This window comes from Ambystoma mexicanum, chromosome 5q, assembly GCF_040938575.1.
Source record: "Ambystoma mexicanum isolate Mex_15411 chromosome 5q, UKY_AmexF1_1, whole genome shotgun sequence".
NCBI lineage: Eukaryota > Metazoa > Chordata > Amphibia > Caudata > Ambystomatidae > Ambystoma > Ambystoma mexicanum.
In genome coordinates, this window is record NC_090933.1 from 1,377,887,119 (window position 1) to 1,377,913,067 (window position 25,949).

Sequence of the window (25,949 nt, forward strand, 5' to 3'; positions counted from 1 at the left end):
CCTGGAACTCACAAGATCAGGTACATCGCGGAAGCTCTGCATGATAAAGGAAACATTCACAAATACACCAGCACTGCTGCAAAGGAGGGGGTGACCAGGAACTCACAAGATCAGGCACATCAGGGAAGCTCTGCATGATAAAGGAAACATTCACAAATACACCAGCACTGCTACACAGGAGGTGGTGACCAGGAACTCACAAGATCAGGCACATCGGGGAAGCTCTGCATGATAAAGGAAACATTCACAAATACACCAGCACTGCTACACAGGAGGTGGTGACCAGGAACTTACAAGATCAGGTACATCGGGGAAGCTCTGCATGATAAAGGAAACATTCACAAATACACCAGCACTGCTACAAAGGAGGGGGTGACCAGGAACTCACAAGATCAGGCACATCGGGGAAGCTCTGCATGATAAAGGAAACATTGATGCTGAAATACACGAGCGGAAGGAGCAGGGAATTGTGCAGACAAATCCAAGGGGCAGTTAGGCCCTGATGATAGCAAATAGAATAATTATAAGCCAAGAAGAACGGAAAGAACCTGTCTAACCTTGATGAACTCTTACTAAGCTGTTAAAAGGGGGAAGCTTGCTGTGCCAGAGTCCTTTGACTAGAGGTGCCTACTGCTCCTATGGAGACTGTCCCATAGATCCCTTCAAGCCCTCATCATACCTTACAGAGAGAAGTACTGAGTCCTGCATCTAAGCACCATTCCCTCTTTATTCCATTGGCCAGAGGTGACCAACCCTCCAATGGCAATGGCTGTGAAAAAATAATGGACAATCACAGATGCCTCCCTGCAGAAATGACGATGAGTTTCAAGGGAGTTCAGTCCACAGAGAATGAGTCCTAATGACACAGTACAGTCGATGAGAAAATGGTCCTAATGGAAGGGGGGATAAGGACAAGAGTAAACAGCAGTAGGTCAGAAGAAGATAGCCACAGGGCTCTCAAACATATACAGTACAAAGACTTCCAAAATCCATATTGGGGAAGCTAAACCCCAGTACTATAAGCACAGCACAGGAAAGTCTTAAGGCAAGTCATGGCCAAGCTACAATACTAGAGGATGCACAAAAGAAAACCTATGAGACAGGTTAAAACAAAAACCTGCATCGACAATACCAGGATGTAACAATGCACAGTTATCAGAAAGTGGCATTGGAGCAGATCCAGTAGAATGGAAAGACAGACCAGTATCCTGTGAAGACAGACACATATATCAGGAGGAAGTGCTTCACCCAGAAAGCCAGAGTCAGCAACGGGAAGCAAGAAGTACACACGAAATGCCAGTCCCTAGAATGGCGTCTCCTTCAGGAGTGATGCGGTCGGGCCACAGTGAAAAATACGGAACAGGGTATAAAACAGGAGGTCGGAGGAAAATGTAAAGGTAGACTGGAAAACCCCAGTCCAAGCAGAAGTGGTAGGCTGGGAAATACTGCTCCCAATAACGGAAATCGTCAAAGTAAATGGCAAAACCCGCTTTATTAAGAATCCACATAAAGCAGGGACAACAAATAATCCCACACTTCTCGAAAGCTCTCAGCTTCTCTCAGGCACAACAATGGGTTATAACTCGAAAAACATCACAGCTGACGTCATTTTACAATCTTAGTTACAAAAACCTAGGGATTGGTTAAGGACATTGACTATATATGCTTTACATAGGGGTTAGTCTTTTAATTGGACATTACATGTTTGATGGGTAATAATATATGTCATCTCTTCAATATGTAATTGGCTAGTGCACCACACACTGGGTGGTACAGCATGAAGAGCTTCCTATTGGTTGGCAATTAGCTTACCAATCTTGGACTTGGACAATTGACAGGCTTCAACACATGAGCCAACACTGGCAGTAGGGGAGGGAGACCCAGGAATGGCATTCTTCCAATTCAATAAGAAAATATCCCTTATTCCTAGTCCTTGAGCCAGGGTAACTTCTCTGTAGTTCAACCTTGCGAGGGCCTTGGTTCTGAGAATATGCAGGGAGTCGAGGCAGATGCAAGTCTGGCCCTATGAATAGACAATGTTCTTGAGCTTTGCGTCATATTGTGAGTGAGAGGACCGTATTCTGAATTATTCCACCCTTGTTTTACTGTGATTTTAGCGACTATGAATATAGTGTTATTACTTGTCTATGCACTGGGGTCTTGGTGGAACTGTTCCTTATAAAGTTTTAGCTTATACTTTGTCGGCACCTGGCATTCAAAGGCTGTTTATTCATTAATTAATTAATCTAAACGAAATGTCTTCTGCCTTTGGAAATGTTATTTACTGTTCCTTCTAGAACTGGCCGTTTACTCCTTAATGACTCTATAAACTTGAAAGGAGGGCTGCATAGCTACTATCTACCTTGCATGGATCTATGTTTCAGTAAATTCAGCAGTTTGAGCTTCTCTGAAGCCTCAAAGCTTCCCATTCAGTTCAACGCGGGCTGCGACGTCCATTTTATAAAAGATGGCTGCTTATTACTGCTGCTTTTCTACGTTAGTAAGTTATATATACGTGTATCGTTCGTGTTGTATTTCAGCGTATACATTGGTTATGTTATGTTCTTCATGTCTTTCTCTTTGCAAGCGATACTCTTCATGTATAAATGCATAATTGACCTAGTGTCTGCGTTTCTTCATGGCGAGTGCATATTTGCTCCGTTTCTATTGCATGCTTGTGTGTCAGTTAACAGTGAGTCTGCTTTCTCGCTGTGTTCGATTATATAAGTCCTTTTCCTCCTGTATCTGCTTGGGATAAGGCCAATACGGTTGCCTTAATACATAGCGTTTTTCACCTGTGCGATATGGGGCATGGAAGGGGCAGTAGCCACAAATTACGTATTCATATATCTCTCGACAAAAATATTCACAGGGAACCCAAAGACACAGTGCAAAGGCTTCCCACACCTATCCTCGGGGGAGACTACACCTCAGTGCTGTAAGCACAGGACAGGAAAGTGTTAAGGCAGCTTGTGACCAAGTTTGAATACTAGAGGAGAGGCGTCAGAAATGTGAGACAGACAAGTGAATGGAGTTTTATCACAGGAATCCATTTTATTCTACCTCTGACTCTGCCCCCAGCAACCTCCATCTTTCTATCACCAACACCCTTGACATTCTTTTCCTAGTCATGAGATTCCATAGGAAACCTGCCTCAAAGCGTAACACTTAGTATGACACCGAACTTGCAGCCCTGAAACGAAAGTGTAGGAAAGCAGAACAGAAGTGGCTAACCACAGGCTGATCCCCTGACAAACGGGCCTGACGCCTGCTCCAAAGGTATTACAGACTCGCCATCCATGCAAGTCACGAGTCTCCGGTGCATCCAATAACACGGCTGAACTTTTCAAAATCTGCGAGATCTAGCCAACCCCTCTGCAGTCTCCTTCTCCCCTTCTGCCTCCCAGGCACTATGCAATGCACTGGCCTCACACTTTGTCACAAAATCTGAGGGCATTCTAACTACCCTCCATACATTCCCTCACAACCTATCCCACTCTCCCCCACCACACTCCCCCCTCACTCCTCCTTCCTCCTTTTCCTCCTTCTCTCCTGTCACTCCTGAAGAAGTTACCAGAGTTGTCCGCTCCATGAAGGTCTCTTCTAAACAGGTCACCCCTTGCTCATCCAGGACCATCAAGGATAACATTGACTCCCTTGCCCCTGCTCTTGCTGATTTCTGCAATCACTTCTTTATCACTGGATCGTTCCCCTCCTCCCTTAAGCAATCCCTTGTGAGCCCACTTCTGAAAAAAACATCCTCTGACCCTAACTGCTCTGTCAGCTATCACCCTATCTCCATCACCCCCTTCCTGGGGAAGCTACTTCAAAAGCTGGCTTTGCCCCAACTTAACTCTCACACTGAACTTGTTGGAGGTCTCTACGACCATCAATCTGGATTCCGAGCAACCAGAGAAACGGAAACTACTCTTCTGAACACCTGTGAAGAACTGCTCTCATCTCTGGATTCCAACTCCCCAGCTGTCTTTATCTTTCTCGATCTCTCCGCTGTATTTGACACAGTTAACCATTACGTCATCATACAAAGGCTTCACAATACACTTGGTATCTCAGAACGGGCACTGGATTGGCTGTCCTCTTTCCTCTCTAACCGCTCATCCCAAGTCGTCCTGTGCCCCTTCTTCCATCTCCACTTGTGGTGTCCCTCAGGGCTCTATATTCTCCCCCTGGCTCTTCAACATCTACCTTGCTCTCCTTGCATGCCTCATCTTCTGTTTATACTCCAAACTCCAGTGTTATGCAGACAACACACAGCTCTTCTTCAGACTTCCTGCTGACCCTCTATCATCACCGATGGCCTATCTGCCATCCAGTCCTGGTGCAACTTCAATGATCTCTGCTTCAACGTGTGTAAAACTGAGATCCTTCCCATTGGAACCTCTGCTCCCTCCTCCTTCTCTTCACTCTGGCCTTCCTCCTTGGGCTTTCCCCCAGTACCTTCTACTGAAGCCAGAAACCTTGGAGTCATCTTCGACTCCTGTCTTTCCTTCCTCCCTAACACTCAGGACATTGCCAAGAAGTACAACTATCAACTCTTGCTTCTCAAAGAAATTCTACATTTTCTCACTTCCCCTCGGAGGCTCAATGTGATTCAAGAGCGGGTTCTCTCTAGACTTGACTACTGTAACAGCCTCCTCCTGAATCTGCCTTCTTCCACTCTGCGACCCCTTCAGCTTATCAAGATTAGGGCAGCAAGACTTATTCTTGGCCTTACACCCAGGGACTGCATCTCTCCTGCACTAAAAAGTCTTCACTGGCTCCCATTTGCTGCACAGATTAAATTCAAATTCCTCTGTATGAACCACAAGGCTGTCTGGGCCAAGTGACAACACTATCTTCAACTTAATCTCTCTAACTACTCTCCCCCTAGACCACTTTGCTCCTCTGGCACCAACTCCTTGTGTGTCAAGCAGTTTGCTAAGCAGAGGGGAGGGGTCACTCACTTTCCTGTGCAGGCTCCCTCCTTTGAAATAGCCTCCTCTACCTCTGAGCCTTGACCAGGATCTTCTGAAATTCCAGAAGCTCCTTAAGGCTTCCCTCTTTTCCTTCTCCTTCCCCCATTCTCTCCTCTGCTAATATCACAGTTGCTGAATCTGTGTCCTTGGCCCTTAGGGATCTTCGGGGCCTTGACCTCCCACACCAATTCTTCCCAGCTCCTGTCTTTCCACAGCACTTTGCATCTGCACACCCTCCGCTCTGCAGACTCACACTTCACCTCCTGCAGCCAAAGCTGTGTAGCACTTCAACATTCTAGAGCTTCAAACATGGCTCATCCACAGGCTCGGACTCCCCAGCACTTACCTCCTCTTCCCTCTTTCTTTTTGCTCTTGCACGTTCTGAATTCTCACAAAGCATAGTAGGTTTGCCCCCCCTTCCGCTGCCCCCTCTGCTCCTAATATTGTGTGTAATGTTGTAATTGTACTTCTCATCCTCCCTCCATGCCCCGTGGGCGCTCTGAAACAATAAATACAAAACATACAAATACAAACAGTATGGGTGTAATAAACACCTCACAGCCCATCCCCCTCTAAGAGGGCATCTGCCCCTCACACTGGTACATACAACATAAGCCATATAGATATAATATGGCTGTTTCAGATTCAACAAAATAACAATTGTATTCAGAACATAAATTCTGTAAACAAGTATCCTTGTAACTTGGGTCGGATCCCCCTCCCCCAGGATCAATGAAAGACTTTCCCAACTTACAGTATCTACTCAAGAAAGTTCTTTTCAACATCCAAGTTCTGCTCCAAAAGTAACACAAAGTTCTCTTCACTCCAAAAGTCTTTTACTTTGCACTTGGATTTGCATAAACAATGTTTGTCACTCTTCAGCAAATGATTTATCAAAGTTTCCAAAAACTCTTCTGTATTTAAGCACAAAAGACTTTGGGCCTCATCATGAGTTGGCCGGTATCCCAGTGATAATTGTGCTGGGAGACCACCCAACGCAATTAGCGTTACTGCAACTCGGTCTGGCGCAATTTGTGCTGGATGCTTAGTTGCAGAGGGGGCAGTAAGTCCCCATTCCCATTCTGTCCACTGGACCCAATGGGGTTGGGGGTGCTATTACCGCCGGCAGTAATAGCAACAAAAATTGCCTTGAAGCTGGCACATTCACGTCCAGCTCAGAGCTGGAGGTGAATTCCCCAGAACACGAGATTGGGTGGAGCAAAAATGTGGGGGTGATGGCCATAATTGCCACATTTTACCGCTCCGCCCAACTCGTGGGGAGGCCTTTTGTCTTCACCCTTCTTCTTCTTCATGAACATTACCAGATTGTCTGGGTAGCTTTCACCATAGCTTATTATATCGTAACAGTGAACTTGCCATTTTCTTTCTATCACAACCGTGAACCACAATGTAGTATTAGGCAGTGCTAGTTGTCATCTTGTTGAGATATTACCTCCTCGTTACTTTGGCAATGATAGTTGCGCACTTTCTCTTCTCGCTTTCTCTCAACATTAGTATCATGCCAACATTGATTTCCTTTATTAGTTCGGTCTTCAAAGTACTTGCAAGCAGCCAGTGGTCTCTTGCCGAACAAATTCCAACTCACAAGTCTCCACCTGCTGCCGATGCGACTTCTGCTTCTTCAGTCAGACCCTGAACTTCTGACAGCTCCAGTCATGCTCCCACAGTCCGCACCTTCCTAGAAAGGAGCCAGTTCTGCTTTCTACATACTCCAGTGCTCGCCAGCCGCTGGAGTAGGGCATAGGAAAAGGAGAGCTTCTTTCTCCCATGGGACAGCCTGTCAAAACACTACTTCCCACTGGGCAACCTCTGTACTTCAGGTTCCCGACTTCTATGACTCTCTCAGCACCGCAATCTGCTGCTGCTGTCTTTGCTGCTCCCATGGCTTCGGGCTACTCCTTCTGCGTTCACCTCTTCTCCTTATTCTAATGGCCTGCTCCTGAAGGGGTCTTAGATAGTCAAAGGTTCTGGTCAGGTGTGGGTCATTAGAAGCACTACACTGCATACTGCAGTTCTGTGCCTCTGAGTTCCTTTTCCTCGTCCCAGTACCCAGAGACTTGAAGTCCCTAATGTTCGGGTCACTTTTTACATGAAAATCCTCAATTTTACAATAGGCCATTAAGATTGTGGGAATGTTAGGGAAGTTAGTTACAGGGTTCTCCCAATTTTCCTGACCGACCTGAGTCTTCTCCCATGAGATCCCCCCGCCGAACACCACCCCCAGGGTCAGGATCTGGAAGTGTCTGCCTCTCCCTGGCCACATGAGACGGACCCCAGGCCAGGGTCTTTGGGATAGTTACCTCTAACTCATGACAGCAAACAAAAGAACACCCCAAGGGAAATCAATGAGACAGGGCAACAAAGAAAACCAGCGTCAACAAGACCAGGAAATCACAATCCACAGTTACCAGAATGTTCCGTAGGAGCAGAACTGCCAAAATGGTGAGGCCACCGTTCCTGGAAGCTAGGCAGAGCTATCTGCAGCAAGTGCGACGAGTACTCACGTAATGCCCTTCTGAGAACCTTGCCTCTTTGAGGAGTGATACGGTCTGGTGACAGGCTCCTTTTAAATCTGGAAACTACATGCATAGAACAGGCGCACTGCTCTTGGAGGTGTGAGTCGTGACAAGGTGAACCACTTGAGAACTGTCACTCCTGAGAGGATCACAGGTCTGTGTGTCACTGTCCAACCCTCTCCTAGGCGGATGCACACCTGAATAGAGGAACTTCCAAGCTCCACCCTTGCCACACTTTTCCACACCGCCCTGGGCCGCCATTTCTCGTTTTCTAAAGTGGCCGGCTGGTGCTACCGCGGGGCTGCTGCGGTCGGCTTAGGGACATTGTATGACATACCACGAGCACACATAAATGCCATGTAGATGTCGGGTCAGCTGGCAATAAGATTTATTTTTTCTTTGTCTACGTTATGGTTGCAAAATATATTCAGTTCTGAAAAATAAGATTTAAAAAGTGCCACTGTGACCTTCTAGAAAAAAAGTGAGCTTCTGTTTCTCACAACTTACCCAATGATTCCCTGTAATTATGCATTCTGTCGAAGTCGCCATGCCTGGTGCTGGCAGCTACCAAGGTGCAGAGGGAGGCACTCGGTGGGGTGGCTGCCTAGCTGAGCTAGTGGATGGTTGGCCTGGGGTGCGATGGGTAGGAACCACTGGTTCTCCTCTCCCGCCCCCCTTTATATGTCAGGGGGCAATCACATGGCCCTCCGTGGTGCCAGAACTCCAGCCCTTACCATCCTTAAACACTGTCAGGACAGATGGCAGCCTTGCCCCTTCCAAGGGCCATTGAACCCTCAGGAATGACGGGCATCTCCACTCCAACCTCCCTAAAAGACCGTCCACACCCTCTAAGCAAACCTTCTGCTCCAGGCTAGGAAACGATGCACCTCCTATCAAGGGACAAGATTTCCATTCACTCAAACCCATGATGACCTCTGAGGTCATGCCTGTACAATGTTGCTTGTCCCCAGCTTTCTCTCATTCTGGGGGTGCAGCACAGTAGCCTCTCATTCTGGGGGTGCAGCATGCCAATTCCACTGTGTGCATCAGACGTGCAAAATAATAGCCTGCCAGATGTCATGCAGATGTTCACACGCTGAGCTATCTGCTGAGAATCTGCTGGACTGCCCAGTTGAAGGCTGGGCCCATCCCCCAGCCATAGTAGCCCCATGTGCAGGGAGGGGCAGCACCTAAACCCGAGCCTTTACCCGATCAAAAGACAGTGTTGAGCCTCAGTAAGAATACAAACCAGGAGCGGAAGGAAGACAGCATGAATGCACGCATGCCCAATAGGACTGTGGGGGCTACTGGAGCAGGCGCTTTGAGAGAGGTGGAAGGCGACGAAAGGACTTGAGTTGTAGGAAGTAGAGGTGAGAGTGGGAGAAGGAGCAGGAGGACTTGGTATCATTGGGATGGCGCGTTTATCAGGAGAAACCGGTACCAGGAGGATTTGGTATCATTGGAATGTCGTGTTTATCAGGAGAAAGCGGTACCAGGAGGAGTTGGTATCATTGGGATGACGAGTTTATCAGGAGAAAGTGGTATCATTGGGATGACGAGTTTATCAGGAGAAAGTGGTATCATTGGGATGACGAGTTTATCAGGAGAAAGCGGTACCAGGAGGACTTGGTATCATTGGAATGTCGTGTTTATCAGGAGAAAGCGGTACCAGGAAGAGTTGATATCATTGGGATGGCGTGTTTATCAGGAGAAAGCGGTACCAGGAGGAGTTGGTATCATTGGGATGACGAGTTTATCAGGAGAAAGCGGTACCAGGAGGACTTGGTATCATTGGAATGTCGTGTTTATCAGGAGAAAGCGGTACCAGGAGGAGTTGGTATCATTGGGATGACGAGTTTATCAGGAGAAAGCGGTACCAGGAGGACTTGGTATCATTGGAATGTCGTGTTTATCAGGAGAAAGCGGTACCAGGAAGAGTTGATATCATTGGGATGGCGTGTTTATCAGGAGAAAGCGGTACCAGGAGGAGTTGGTATCATTGGGATGACGAGTTTATCAGGAGAAAGCGGTACCAGGAGGACTTGGTATCATTGGGATGACGAGTTTATCAGGAGAAAGCGGTACCAGGAGGAGTTGGTATCATTGGGATGACGAGTTTATCAGGAGAAAGCGGTACCAGGAGGACTTGGTATCATTGGGATGACGAGTTTATCAGGAGAAAGCGCTACCAGGAGGAGTTGGTATCATTGGGATGACGTGTTTATCAGGAGAAAGCGGTACCAGGAGGAGTTGGTATCATTGGGATGACGTGTTTATCAGGAGAAAGCGCTACCAGGAGGAGTTGGTATCATTGGGATGACGTGTTTATCAGGAGAAAGCGGTACCAGGAGGAGTTGGTATCATTGGGATGACGCGTTTATCAGGAGAAAGCGGTACCAGGAGGAGTTGGTATCATTGCGATGACGCGTTTATCAGGAGAAAGCGGTACCAGGAGGAGTTGGTATCATTGCGATGACGTGTTTATCAGGAGAAAGCGGTACCAGGAGGAGTTGGTATCATTGGGATGACACGTTTATCAGGAGAAAGCGGTACCAGGAGGAGTTGGTATCATTGGGATGACGTGTTTATCAGGAGAAAGCGCTACCAGGAGGAGTTGGTATCATTGGGATGACGTGTTTATCAGGAGAAAGCGCTACCAGGAGGAGTTGGTATCATTGGGATGACGAGTTTATCAGGAGAAAGCGGTACCAGGAGGACTTGGTATCATTGGGATGACGTGTTTATCAGGAGAAAGCGGTACCAGGAGGAGTTGGTATCATTGGGATGACGTGTTTATCAGGAGAAAGCGGTACCAGGAGGAGTTGGTATCATTGGGATGACGTGTTTATCAGGAGAAAGCGGTACCAGCAGGAGTTGGTATCATTGGGATGACACGTTTATCAGGATAAAGCGGTACAAGGAGGAGTTGGTATCATTGGGATGACGCGTTTATCAGAAGAAAGCGGTACCAGGAGGAGTTGGTATCATTGGAATGTCGTGTTTATAAGGAGAAAGCGCTACCAGGAGGAGTTGGTATCATTGGGATGACGTGTTTATCAGGAGAAAGCGCTACCAGGAGGAGTTGGTATCATTGGGATGACGTTGTTATCAGGAGAAAGCGGTACCAGGAGGAGTTGGTATCATTGGGATGACGCGTTTATCAGGAGAAAGCGGTACCAGGAGGAGTTGGTATCATTGGGATGACGTGTTTATCAGGAGAAAGCGCTACCAGGAGGAGTTGGTATCATTGGGATGACGTGTTTATCAGGAGAAAGCGGTACCAGGAGGAGTTGGTATCATTGGGATGACGTGTTTATCAGGCGAAAGCGGTACCAGGAGGAGTTGGTATCATTGGGATGACGTGTTTATCAGGAGAAAGCGCTACCAGAAGGAGTTGGTATCATTGGGATGACGTGTTTATCAGGAGAAAGCGGTACCAGGAAGAGTTGATATCATTGGGATGGCGCGTTTATCAGGAGAAAGCGGTACCAGGAAGAGTTGATATCATTGGGATGATGTGTTTATCAGGAGAAAGTGCTACCAGGAGGAGTTGGTATCATTGGGATGTCGTGTTTATAAGGAGAAAGCGCTACCAGGAGGAGTTGGTATCATTGGGATGACGTGTTTATCAGGAGAAAGCGCTACCAGGAGGAGTTGGTATCATTGGGATGACGTTGTTATCAGGAGAAAGCGGTACCAGGAGGAGTTGGTATCATTGGGATGACGCGTTTATCAGGAGAAAGCGGTACCAGGAGGAGTTGGTATCATTGGGATGACGTGTTTATCAGGAGAAAGCGCTACCAGGAGGAGTTGGTATCATTGGGATGACGTGTTTATCAGGAGAAAGCGGTACCAGGAGGAGTTGGTATCATTGGGATGACGCGTTTATCAGGAGAAAGCGGTACCAGGAGGAGTTGGTATCATTGGGATGACGTGTTTATCAGGAGAAAGCGCTACCAGGAGGAGTTGGTATCATTGGGATGACGTGTTTATCAGGAGAAAGCGCTACCAGGAGGAGTTGGTATCATTGGGATGACGTGTTTATCAGGCGAAAGCGGTACAAGGAGGAGTTGGTATCATTGGGATGACGTGTTTATCAGGAGAAAGCGCTACCAGAAGGAGTTGGTATCATTGGGATGGCACTTTTATCTGTTACACCCCGCCATGCACATCACTCCAGAAGACGGGCTTGTTCTTTAAAAGGTACGCACAAACCTGTTTTCCTTCCTTATGGTGTGCGGCGCTTCATTCCCCCGTTCCTTTCACAATGGAGATTGCGGCAGGGATTGAACAAACTACGAGTACCATGATCCTCCACTGCACTATCATGTGCCCTGCGCCTCCAATCACCATGCTCTGACGTTTTGCTTTCTCTTTCGTATAAATGCAGTCTTTTCATTCGGCTCGCTGCTTCTGATTGAAGTTGCTGACGCCTTTGAAGTTTCGTCTTCGTCCTTTCTTGAATATCTGGAATTCTTGACCTTTGCCTGCCTAACGGACCGTCTTGTCTGCTGCTTTGTACTTTACTGCCAGGTTAGTGTACCAGGACCTATTTCCTGTTTTCACAGACTGCCTTGCCAAATCGATTTTGTACTTCTGCTGCCCGCACGTTAACAGGACCCTTTCAAGTCTTGCTCCTAGCCCCGAACTGCACTTCTAACAGGATTACCGTCTGGGATTCATTGACATTTCTATCAAGTCTGATATCGGACATTGGGAATTGTGTTTACCTTTCTTCAACAAGTGCACAGGGGGACGCTGCGCAGAGTGTGCACCAACCCGGAACTAGTGCGCTCCTCGTGCCGTTCGGGTTAGAACCCTCACTAACATTCCCATTTATTATTTTACACTGCCGTTTGTTTCACCTTGGATTGATCCCAACACTACTAGTGGTAAGGAGTGTTTCTTTCCTATTCCAACCTATTGTCATAGTTCCTTGAATAGTCTTGACAGGGATATTATCTTGAGGTAGAAATAATCCATCCCCGGTCTGCAATTATAGAACTCATCTCTTCTTCTTTATTTTTACAGCTGGTAAACCATGGCGGTGTGTTCTCCCCGCTCTTTTGGGTGATCGGGCTCTTGTACTGTTTTAATCAGTAGGGGGTCATATCATTTTAAAGATCTATTCCCTCACAGAGAGGAGGCTCGGTTGGAGGCCCCATCCGAGCTCTTCAATCAAACCCTGCGAATCCCGGTCCTGGTCACCTCCTTATCCTCATCCTGGTTGGTGAGTAACATTATCAGGAGAAAGCGGTATCAGCGGGAGTTGGTATCATTGGGATGATGTGTTTATCAGGAGAAAGCGGTACCAGAAGGAGTTGGTATAATTGGGATGACGCGTTTATCAGGAGAAAGCGGTACCAGGAGGAGTTGGTAACATCATGAGGGCATGTTTATCAGGAGAAACCGGTACCAGGAGGAGTTGGTATCATTGGGATGACATGTTTATCAGGAGAAAGCAGGACCAGGAGGAGTTGATAACATTGTGATGGCGTGTTTATCAGGAGAAACCGGTACCAGGAGGAGTTGGTATCATTAGGATGGCGTGTTTATAAGGAGAAGAAGGTACCAGGAGGAGTTGGTATCATTGGAATGGCGCGTTTATCAGGAGAAACCGGTACCAGGAGGAGTTGATATCATTGGGATGGCGTGTTTATAAGGAGAAGGAGGTACCAGGAGGAGTCGGTATCATTGGGATGGCGCGTTTATCAGGAGAAAGCGGTACCAGCAGGAGTTGGTGACATTGGAATGGCGTATTTATCAGGAGAAAGCCGTACTCGGAGGAGTTGTTAACATATTGATGTAGTGTTTAGCAGGAGAAAGCGGTACCAGGAATAGTTGGTGACATCGGGATGGCGTGTTTATCAGGAGAAAGTGGTACCCGGAGGAGTTGGTAACATCGTGATGTAGTGTTTATCAGGAAAAACCAGTACCAGGAGAAGTTGGTATCATTGGGATGACGTGTTTATCAGGAGAAAGCTGTACAAGGAGGAGTTGGTAACATATTGATGTAGTGTTTAGCAGGAGAAAGCGCTACCAGGAGGAGTTGGTATCATTGGGATGACGTGTTTATCAGGAGAAAGCGGTACCAGGAGGAGTTGGTATCATTGGGATGGCGCGTTTATCAGGAGAAAGCGGTATCAGCAGGAGTTGGTATCATTGGGATGGCATGTTTATCAGGAGAAAGCGGTACCAGGAGGAGTTGGTAGCATTGGGATGACTTGTTTATCAGGAGAAAGCGGTACCAGGAGGAGTTGGTATCATTGGGATGATGTGTTTATCAGGAAAAACCAGTACCAGGAGAAGTTGGTATCATTGGGATGACGTGTTTATCAGGAGAAAGCTGTACAAGGAGGAGTTGGTAACATATTGATGTAGTGTTTAGCAGGAGAAAGCTGTACAAGGAGGAGTTGGTAACATATTGATGTAGTGTTTAGCAGGAGAAAGCGGTACCAGGAGGAGTTGGTATCATTGGGATGACATGTTTATCAGGAAAAAGCGGTACCAGGAGGAGTTGGTATCATTGGGATGGCGCGTTTATCAGGAGAAAGCGGTATCAGCAGGAGTTGGTATCATTGGGATGGCATGTTTATCAGGAGAAAGCGGTACCAGGAGGAGTTGGTAGCATTGGGATGACTTGTTTATCAGGAGAAAGCGGTACCAGGAGGAGTTGGTATCATTGGGATGATGTGTTTATTAGGAGAAAGCGGTACCAGGAGGAGTTGGTATCATTGGGATGACGTGTTTATCAGGAGAAAGCGGTACAAGGAAGAGTTGGTAAAATATTGATGTAGTGTTTAGCAGGAGAAAGCGCTACCAGGAGGAGTTGGTATCATTGGGATGACGTGGTTATCAGGAGAAAGCGGTACCAGGAGGAGTTGTTATCAATGGGATGACGTGTTTATCAGGAGAAAGCGGTACCAGGAGGAGTTGGTATCATTGGGATGACGTGTTTATCAGGAGAAAGCGGTACAAGGAGGAGTTGGTAAAATATTGATGTAGTGTTTAGCAGGAGAAAGCGCTACCAGGAGGAGTTGGTATCATTGGGATGACGTGGTTATCAGGAGAAAGCGGTACCAGGAGGAGTTGTTATCATTGGGATGACGTGTTTATCAGGAGAAAGCGGTACCAGAAGGAGTTCGTATCATTGGGATGATGTGTTTATCAGGAGAAAGCGGTACCAGGAGGAGTTGGTATCATTGGGATTACATGTTTATCAGGAGAAAGCGGTACCAGGAGGAGTTCGTATCATTGGGATGAAGTGTTTATCAGGAGAAAGCGGTACAAGGAGGAGTTGGTAACATATTGATGTAGTGTTTAGCAGGAGAAAGCGATACCAGGAGGAGTTGGTATCATTGGGATGACGTGTTTATCAGGAGAAGGCGGTACCAGGAGGAGTTGGTAACATCATGATGGCGTGTTTATCAGGAGAAAGCGGTACAAGGAGGAGTTGGTATCATTGGGATGGCGCGTTTATCAGGAGAAAGCGGTACCAGGAGGAGTTGGTATCATTGGGATGACGTGTTTATCCGGAGAAAGCGGTAGAGGAGGAGTTGGTATCATTGGGATGACGTGTTTATCAGGAGAAAGCCGTACCAGGAGGAGTTGGTATCATTGGGATGACGTGTTTATCAGGAGAAAGCCGTACCAGGAGGAGTTGGTATCATTGGGATGACGTGTTTATCAGGAGAAAGCGGTACCAGGAGGAATTGGTATCATTGGGATGACGTGTTTATCAGGAGAAAGCGGTACCAGGAGGAGTTGGTATCATTGGGATGACGTGTTTATCAGGAGAAAGCGGTACCAGGAGGAGTTGGTATCATTGGAATGGCGTGTTTATCAGGAGAAAGCGGTACAAGGAGGAGTTGGTAACATATTGATGTAGTGTTTAGCAGGAGAAAGCGCTACCAGGAGGAGTTGGTATCATTGGGATGACGTGTTTATCAGGAGAAAGCGGTACCAGGAGGAGTTGGTATCATTGGGATGGCGCGTTTATCAGGAGAAGGCGGTATCAGCAGGAGTTGGTATCATTGGGATGGCATGTTTATCAGGAGAAAGCGGTACCAGGAGGAGTTGGTATCATTGGGATGACGTGTTTATCAGGAGAAAGCGGTACAAGGAGGAGTTGGTAACATATTGATGGTGTGTTTATCAGGAGAAAGAGGTACAAGGAGGAGTTGGTATCATTGGGATGACGTTTTTATCAGGAGAAAGCGGTACCAGGAGGAGTTGGTATCATTGGGATGACGTGTTTATCAGGAGAAAGCGGTACAAGGAGGAGTTGGTAACATATGGATGTAGTGTTTAGCAGGAGAAAGCGCTACCAGGAGGAGTTGGTAACATATGGATGTAGTGTTTAGCAGGAGAAAGCGCTACCAGGAGGAGTTGGTATCATTGGGATGACGTGTTTATCAGGAGAAAGCGGTACCAGGAAGAGTTGATATCATTGGGATGATGTGTTTATCAGGAGAAAGTGCTACCAGGAGGAGTTGGTATCATTGGGATGACGTGTTTATCAGGAGAAAGCGGTACCAGGAGGAGTTGGTATCATTGGGATGACGTGTTTATCAGGAGAAAGCAGTACCAGGAGGAGTTGATATCATTGGGATGATGTGTTTATCAGGAGAAAGTGCTACCAGGAGGAGTTGGTATCATTGGGATGATGTGTTTATCAGGAGAAAGCGGTACCAGGAGGAGATGGTATCATTGGGATGACGTGATTATCAGGAGAAAGCGCTACCAGGAGGAGTTGGTAACATCATGATGGCATGTTTATCAGGAGAAAGCGGTACCAGGAGGAGTTGGTATCATTGGGATGACGTGTTTATCAGGAGAAAGTGCTACCAGGAGGAGTTGGTATCATTGGGATGACGTGTTTATCAAGAGAAAGCGGTACCAGGAGGAGTTGGTATCATTGGGATGACGTGTTTATCAGGAGAAAGTGCTACCAGGAGGAGTTGGTATCTTTGGGATGACGTGTTTATCAGGAGAAACCGGTACCAGGAGGAGTTGGTATTATTGGGATGACGTGTTTATCAGGAGAAAGCAGGACCAGGGGGAGTTGGTATCATTGGGATGACGTGTTTATCAGGAGAAGGCGGTACCAGGAGGAGTTGGTAACATCATGATGGTGTGTTTATCAGGAGAAAGCGGTACAAGGAGGAGTTGGTATCATTGGGATGGCGCGTTTATCAGGAGAAAGCGGTACCAGGAGGAGTTGGTATCATTGGGATGACGTGTTTATCAGGAGAAAGCGGTACCAGGAGGAGTTGGTATCATTGGGATGACGTGTTTATCAGGAGAAAGTGGTACCAGGAGGAATTGGTATCATTGGGATGACGTGTTTATCAGGAGAAAGCGGTACCAGGAGGAGTTGGTATCATTGGGATGACGTGTTTATCAGGAGAAAGCGGTACCAGGAGGAGTTGGTATCATTGGGATGACGTGTTTATCAGGAGAAAGCGGTACAAGGAGGAGGTGGTAACATATTGATGTAGTGTTTAGCAGGAGAAAGCGCTACCAGGAGGAGTTGGTATCATTGGGATGACGTGTTTATCAGGAGAAAGCGCTACCAGGAGCAGTTGGTATCATTGGTATGACATGTTTATCAGGAGAAAGCAGTACCAGGAGGAGTTGGTATCATTGGGATGACATGTTTATCAGGAGAAAGCAGTACCAGGAGGAGTTGATAACATTGTGATGACGTGTTTATCAGGAGAAAGCAGTACCAGGAGGAGTTGGTATCATTGGGATGATGTGTTTATCAGGAGAAAGCAGTACCAAGAGGAGTTGATAACATTGTGATGGCATGTTTATCAGGAGAAAGCGGTAACAGGAGGAGTTGGTATCATTAGGATGCCGTTATTTATCAGGAGAAAGCGGTACCAGGAGGAGTTGGTATCATTGGGATGTCGTGTTTATCAGGATAAAGCAGTACCAGGAGGAGTTGATAACATTGTGATGCCGTGTTTATCAGGAGAAAGCGGTACCAGGAGGAGTTGGTAACATCATGAGGGCATGTTTATCAGGAGAAACCGGTACCAGGAGGAGTTGGTATCATTGGGATGACATGTTTATCAGGAGAAAGCAGGACCAGGAGGAGTTGATAACATTGTGATGGCGTGTTTATCAGGAGAAACCGGTACCAGGAGGAGTTGGTATCATTAGGATGGCGTGTTTATAAGGAGAAGAAGGTACCAGGAGGAGTTGGTATCATTGGAATGGCGCGTTTATCAGGAAAAGGAGGTACCAGGAGGAGTCGGTATCATTGGGATGGCGCGTTTATCAGGAGAAAGCGGTACCAGCAGGAGTTGGTGACATTGGAATGGCGTATTTATCAGGAGAAAGCCGTACTCGGAGGAGTTGTTAACATATTGATGTAGTGTTTAGCAGGAGAAAGCGGTACCAGGAGTAGTTGGTGACATCGGGATGGCGTGTTTATCAGGAGAAAGTGGTACCCGGAGGAGTTGGTAACATCGTGATGTAGTGTTTATCAGGAAAAACCAGTACCAGGAGAAGTTGGTATCATTGGGATGACGTGTTTATCAGGAGAAAGCTGTACAAGGAGGAGTTGGTAACATATTGATGTAGTGTTTAGCAGGAGAAAGCGCTACCAGGAGGAGTTGGTATCATTGGGATGACGTGTTTATCAGGAGAAAGCGGTACCAGGAGGAGTTGGTATCATTGGGATGGCGCGTTTATCAGGAGAAAGCGGTATCAGCAGGAGTTGGTATCATTGGGATGGCATGTTTATCAGGAGAAAGCGGTACCAGGAGGAGTTGGTAGCATTGGGATGACTTGTTTATCAGGAGAAAGCGGTACCAGGAGGAGTTGGTATCATTGGGATGATGTGTTTATCAGGAAAAACCAGTACCAGGAGAAGTTGGTATCATTGGGATGACGTGTTTATCAGGAGAAAGCTGTACAAGGAGGAGTTGGTAACATATTGATGTAGTGTTTAGCAGGAGAAAGCTGTACAAGGAGGAGTTGGTAACATATTGATGTAGTGTTTAGCAGGAGAAAGCGGTACCAGGAGGAGTTGGTATCATTGGGATGACATGTTTATCAGGAAAAAGCGGTACCAGGAGGAGTTGGTATCATTGGGATGGCGCGTTTATCAGGAGAAAGCGGTATCAGCAGGAGTTGGTATCATTGGGATGGCATGTTTATCAGGAGAAAGCGGTACCAGGAGGAGTTGGTAGCATTGGGATGACTTGTTTATCAGGAGAAAGCGGTACCAGGAGGAGTTGGTATCATTGGGATGATGTGTTTATTAGGAGAAAGCGGTACCAGGAGGAGTTGGTATCATTGGGATGACGTGTTTATCAGGAGAAAGCGGTACAAGGAAGAGTTGGTAAAATATTGATGTAGTGTTTAGCAGGAGAAAGCGCTACCAGGAGGAGTTGGTATCATTGGGATGACGTGGTTATCAGGAGAAAGCGGTACCAGGAGGAGTTGTTATCATTGGGATGACGTGTTTATCAGGAGAAAGCGGTACCAGGAGGAGTTGGTATCATTGGGATGACGTGTTTATAAGGAGAAGGAGGTACCAGGAGGAGTCGGTATCATTGGGATGGCGCGTTTATCAGGAGAAAGCGGTACCAGCAGGAGTTGGTGACATTGGAATGGGGTGTTTATCAGGAGAAAGCCGTACCCGGAGGAGTTGGTAACATATTGATGTAGTGTTTAGCAGGAGAAAGCGGTACCAGGAGTAGTTGGTGACATCGGGATGGCGTGTTTATCAGGAGAAAGTGGTAGCCGGAGGAGTTGGTAACATCGTGATGTAGTGTTTATCAGGAAAAACCAGTACCAGGAGAAGTTGGTATCATTGTGATGGCGTGTTTATCAAGAAAAAGCAGTACCAGGAGGAGTTGGTAACATTCTGATGGCGTGTTTATCAGGAGAAAGCGGTACCAGGAGTAGTTGGTATCATTGGGATGGCGCGTTTATAAGGAGGAATGCGGTACCAGGAGGAGTTGGTGACATCGTGATGGCGTGTTTATCAGGCAAAGGTGGTACCAGAAGGAGTTGATATCATTCTGATGGCGTGTTTATCAGGAGAAAGCGGTACCAGGAGTAGTTGGTATCATTGGGATGGCGTGTTTATCAGGAGAAAGCAGTACCAGGAGGAGTTGGTAACTTCTCCAGCATGGGATCTGGCACGGATTCACATGCTCATGAATATTCCTTGTCGTAAGGCTGGCAATCCTCGGTAAAGAAAAAATCAGTTTCAGTTTCACTTCTGAATTGTCCTTCTCCTAACAACCAATCACTGGTCTCTGGGTCAGACTGCCCCCAGCCAATGAATGCCCTCTTCCTAAGCCCCTCCTCTGGCAGCCATCTTCAGATTTTGACCGCACCTTACAGTGGTGGGAGTCCTTGTGATTAGCTCTCTTGCTTTTTACTGCGTTTTGTGCTTTTTCTTAGAGTTTTCTTTTTTTTTTTCGGCCAATTGAGCCTCAAGCTCCATCGATCTTTCATCCGACTAACGGGGACCCATTTTTCTGAATTTTCTACACCCCTCAAGGGTGATTTATCATCGAGTTCCCTTCTTGGAGGATTCCAGACGATTCTTTGAGGCCTACTCCGTGTGGACATGGCTGAAGATAAAGGAGACTCAACGCCTCTGTTCAGGATCTGCCCTGGATGTGGACTACGGAACATTTTCCTGGACAATGGGCACTCCCTGTGCCTTTACTGCCTACATTCTGACCTAACGCATGCGGAGGAGACCTATGCGTTCTGCAAGGATATGTGCCTCGCACCATGAAGGACCGTCGCAAGCGGCTCTCCGAATGGCTCCAGACGAAGATCCCCGGGCAGCAAGCCTCACCCAGCAGGAGGAAAACTGAACGGTCTTCTAAGACCTTTGAGGGTGCTCCGGCGATGGGGGCCCAACATAAGGCAAAGCACAGCAAGCCCGTGGGCACCGAGAGCACCATTGGGACGGGCTCCTCGGCAGCCAGGTCGGGAACGGCGTCTCTTGCCCCCTTGACCACGAGCAAACCCTCTGGGTCAGCGAAGAAGAGAAAGGTGGACCATCCAGGTAAACTTCTGGAGAAGTCCCAGCCGACTCCGACAGAGAAAGCCAAGACGGAGCGGGGCACGGATCCTCCCCCTACGGTGAAGGCATCCAGCTCACTTAAGCTTGTGAAGGCCTAGGTTCATCAGGCAAAGTCTTCCCTGGAAGGAGTGGTGGCGTCCCTAGCGAAGGCCGCGGATGCAGACTCGCAGGATGGCGGCCCCTAAAATGAGAGTTTCCCTGCCTGGCCGGAGGGAATCGTCTTTTCTACCCTTTAAGAAGACACCAGTGAAGACGATGCTGATCCTCTCCCCTAGACCATCCCCGCTGGTCGAGCAGAAGGGGGGGGGGTAGTCCTGCAGGGCTCGGGCATCTCCTCCGAGGAGCCTTCTGGTCTGAAGGCCGTATTGGACAAAAAGTTTGGCGAGACCAGGTCCTATGGGAAGGACCCCGGCGAAGCAGATGTGGAGAGTAGTGAGGATACCAACTAGGAGCAGCAGGGTGGTGAGGAGCCAGAGGACATCACGCCACTGCCATCGCTCTCATTGCAGCCACCACAGCAACCTCCACTACCGCCAGCGGACGTGTTGGCGGACATTCTACAGGCACTGCACACCTTGTGTTCAGAGTTCCGGACGAGGATGCCCATGTTGCCGGCGGGAGATCCCGTAGCGCCAGGGCTGTCGGGGGAACCCCTCATCAAGAGAAGGAGAGTCCATCATCCACCTCCTTGACATCCTTCGCCACCATCCCCTCTTCCGACGGATGATACAGAACCAGATACGGCGACGACGCGCATTGGTACAGATGGTGATGACGGAGGGGACCTCCGTTGCCAGTGCCCAGGGCCTCGCCATCCGACGAGATTGGCTCTTTCCACGCCATGACCGCTATGGACTCGGAGATGTTTCAACTAGCCCCCGAGGATAAGAAGAAGGAAGGCTTCCTGTACCAGCGCCGGGAGGCCAAGAGGAAGACTTTGCTCTTTCTATCACTTTATTGGACGACATTTGGGACGAGGGGCTGTCCCTCATGAAGAACCCGTCCTCTGCCCCGGTGAAGAGGGACCGGTACGAGAACAATTACAGGTTGCCGAACTCGGCACCCAAGTGTCTCAGAACCCAACCGTCCCCTGACACGATGGTCTCGGCGGCGGCGAAGAAGTCGTCCTCCGGATCTTCGATGTTGATGTCCTCTTCCCCCCCGGATGGCGAGTGAAAGAAGCTGGACACCATGGGGCGGCGGGTCATCTCATCGACGATCAAGGCGGCCAACGCCTTAGCTATCGTGGCCCATTATGACAGGAAGCTGTGGTTCAAGATCGCTCCCCTCCTGGATTTCCTTCCCGATGACAAGAGAGTGGAAGCGCTCGAGATTCTGCAAGAAGGCGAGGTGGCATCGGACCATGTCATCACAGTGGCCACGGACATCGCTGACACGGGCTTCCGTCAGATGGGCAAAGGCATTTACCTTCGTCAGCGGGGTTGGTTGAAGGCCACTAGGTTCCTCCTCATTAGAGTACTCATTTAAGGATCAATGTTCTGACTTGCCTTTTATTGCCATTCCCAGCAGAAGGCACTGTTTCAGATAGAAAAGGCAAAATCGAACTTTGATTCAAAACAATCGCCGATCCTTTAGCTTCAGATCATCCTGTCTCAGGTAGGGGGGTAGTTAATGTGGTGTATGGACCAAGAAGTTAGAGAGGAGCTCCTTGCTGTACTGTAGAAGCAAGGAAGCGAGTCGGTTGTTGATGGGGAGGAGGTTCCAGAGTCTCTGGGAGGCGTATACAGTGTTGGCCACTCTTCTGTTTTTTTTTCCTTCCTGCACTGGTGGAGTTCAAGTCTGCACATGTCCTTACTTCTGCTGCATCGTAGCCCTCCAAAGATACAGCTTTTCTCAGTGAGGTAGCTTGGTGACCTCTATATCTCCTCAGGCCTTTCAGTCTCGGCAATGGAGGAGTCATACCAGTTCTGGCGAGGATCACTGGACTTGGAACTGGTGATGGACATGAGGGATCTGCATTTGTATCATCTCTGGAGCTACATCACAGAGTTTGTGATGGGTTCCAGCCCTGATGCTCACGCCAGTCCCAACACTCAGCCTGTTTCATGGGAGCTGGTCACAGACTGCACTTATTATAACAGGCACAATCTTTCGGCTTTGCCACTACTTGTTTTTAATTGCAATACAATATACCAAAAAACTATGTATTCTCCTATACATTTGGAGATAATTGTGGAATTATTCATATTCTTTTTATAATTTTGATTTTATTAGAGTGTACTGTGGTTTCAAGCTCATGGTTTTGTCTATAAACCTCTGAAAAAAGCATGTATTACAAATTCTAGATACTAATAATCATGTGTGTACAGAGGAAATAAATAACATAAAAGTGCATTTTAGACAAATTAAAGAAAACATACAATGACATGTGAATGTCCACAAGTATATCTCTTACCCTTAATGGGGAGAAACAAGAGCCAATGGGAAGGGAGGATATCAGAGGGGCAACAAAGCAACATAGGTTTGAATCCCGGATATGTGCTTGGAAACCAAACTCGGGTATTAAGGGCGTTATAACAAAACAATAAAATAAATAAACAGGAGGGAAAATTAGAGTGGGTAATGACAGTGGGATGAAGTGTTCAGGAGTGTACATATGGGGCGTAAAATGTAAGCAACTCAATAAGTGGACACAATAACATCAATTGTTGTGCAAAATTATGCATTTAAATTTAGGCTTTTTTCAGTTATTGTCACTTTCTCTGAAGTCCTGTATTTAATTGATGGACAGAGATACAAACATAGACCCTCACTGTCACTGGGTGTGTTGTGGGGGAATGGGGGCCCCTCTACACTAGATTTACAGAGACATGAAATTATAACTATAATCTTTCCTTCTTTCAACAGAGGCCGGAGCCGTTACTGAAAGCAAGTGCCTGGGAATGAACATGAGGGGATTGGACACACAGTGGAATGAGAGACTCTCTACAGAAGATGAGCAACATGATCCCACGGACCCTGTACAGGACTCAACATCCCCTCAGCAGAGGCAAACACCCAACACATCTATGGGGAGTCATACTAAGGGGAAGACATTTGCCTGCAGTGACTGTGGGATGTGCTTCCCTTACAGGTCCAGGCTGACCAATCACAAGAGATGCCATGCAGAGGAGAAAATGCACAAGTGTACAGAGTGTGAGAAAAGCTTCACTCTGATATCCAACCTATATCTGCATCACAGGACCCATACTGGCGAGAAGCCCTACACATGCACAGAGTGCATGCAACGATTCAGTGACCCCTCAGCTCTGAGAAGGCATCAGAGGATCCATACTGGAGAGAGGCCGTACAAGTGCACAGAGTGCATGAAATGCTTTGCGGATTCCTCAGGGCTAAAAAGGCATCAGATGATCCATACTGGGGAGAGGCCCTACAAGTGCACAGAGTGCAAGAAAAGCTTCAGTTGGTCGGTAGCACTGAGCAGACATCAATTGATCCATACTGGGGAGAAGCACTATAAGTGCACAGAGTGCATGAAAAGATTCAGTCGCTCCTCAGATCTGAGGAGCCATCAGAGGACCCATACAGGAGAGAAGCCCTACAAGTGCCCAGAGTGCATGGACAAATTCAGTAACCCCGGATCTCTGAGAATCCATCAGAGGACCCATACTGGGGTGAAGCCCTTCAAGTGCAAAGAGTGCAAGACAAGCTTTAGTGACTCCTCAGCTCTAAGAAGGCATCTGATGGTCCATACTGGTGAGAAACCCTACAAGTGCATGGAGTGCTCAAAATGTTTCAGACACTTCTCAGATCTAGTTATCCATCAGAGGACCCATACAGGAGAGACGCCCTACAAGTGCACAGAGTGCATGAAAAGATTTGGTGATCCCTCTGCTCTGAGAAGGCATCAGAGGATCCATACAGGGGACAAGCCGTACAAGTGCACAGAGTGCATGGAAAGATTCAGTAACCCCGCATCTCTGAGAAGCCATCAGTGGATCCACACAGGGTTGAAGCCCTACACTTGCACAGAGTGCAAGAAAGGCTTCAGTAACTCCTCGTATTTGATACGCCATCAGAGGATTCATACTGGAGAGAAACCCTACAAGTGCACAGAGTGCAAGAAAAGCTTCCGTATATCCTCAGTTCTGAGAAGTCATCAGAGGACCCATACTGGAGAGAAACCCTATAAGTGCACAGAGTGCAAGACAAGCTTTAGTGGCTGCACCACTCTAAGAAGGCATCTCATGATCCATAAAGGTGAGAAACCGTACAAGTGCCTGGAGTGCACAAAATGTTTCACACAATCCTCAGATCTTGCTATCCATCAGAGGGTCCATACAGGTGAAAAGCCATACGAGTGCACAGAGTGCAAGAAAGGCTTCAGTAACTCCTCGGTACTGATGAAGCACGTATTGATCCATACAGGATGGAAACCCTACATTTGCACAGAGTGCAATAAAAGCTTCAGTCACCCTTCGAGTCTGACCAGGCATCAAAAGATCCATTATGTTAAAAAGACTGGAGGAGCATTTAGTCTTTAGGAGAGCTTTGAAGCTTTGAAGACTGCACTCGTCCCATAGTAACATCACATTCATCACAAACTCACAGCCACCACAAAAAGAAACTGGAAAGACGTCAAAAAAGGCAACCTATTCGAACAACTGAAGTTAACCAAGCCCTCAACAACAGAACTGGACCTAGCTGACCTAGACGGAAAGCTGAGATACTACACAAATGGATTGCAGATACAATCGACAAGATGGCCCCAGAAAAAACAATCACACCATCAAAAAAAAGAGCAATGGCAAAATGGTTTACCCCACTACTAAACACCATGAAAAAAGAAAACAAAAATATGGAAACGGAATGGAGGAAAGATTACAATCCAGACAAAAAAAACAATGTTCCAGAAGCACATTCGCGCATACAAGAAGGAAATTCAAAAGGCAAAGAGAAGGCATTATGATGACAGAATCACAAATGCCACCAACACACAAAAAGAAATGTTCTGTATCATTAAAGAAATGAGAAACCCACCAGGCTGTGACAACACCCCAACCCCCTCGGAGAAACTATGCAACAACCTTGCAGACCACTTCAAAAAGAAAATCAATGACATCCGACAAACCATCCAACAGAGACCAACCAGCAGCGACTTACAACCAAACGAACCTAAATCAGAACCGCAGCACAAACTCAATAACTACCCTCAAATATCAGCAGAGGCATTCGCAATGCTGATAAAACACAGCAAGAAAGTGGGCTCACCGATGGATCCCTGCCCCCCGGACATCTACAAATCAATCCTCAGACAAGGAACACCAGCAGAATACTTCAGAAACCTTCTAAATCTATCACTGGCAACAGGAACAGTACCAAGGATCTTCAAATCAGCTTACATCAAAC

General features: G+C 47.4%; 1 protein-coding gene across 1 annotated transcript in view; it reads left to right on the forward strand.

Moving 5' to 3' along the window:
- Positions 1 to 25,303, forward strand: part of LOC138498436 (zinc finger protein 91-like) — a 487,667-nt gene extending 462,364 nt beyond the window's left edge. The window contains exon 5 of the mRNA XM_069622191.1: positions 23,448 to 25,303. Coding sequence (XP_069478292.1) covers positions 23,448 to 25,084 — 1,637 coding nt within the window. The 3' untranslated portion in view covers positions 25,085 to 25,303. The remainder of the gene's footprint in view (positions 1 to 23,447) is intronic.
- The last annotated feature ends 646 nt before the right edge of the window (positions 25,304 to 25,949 follow it).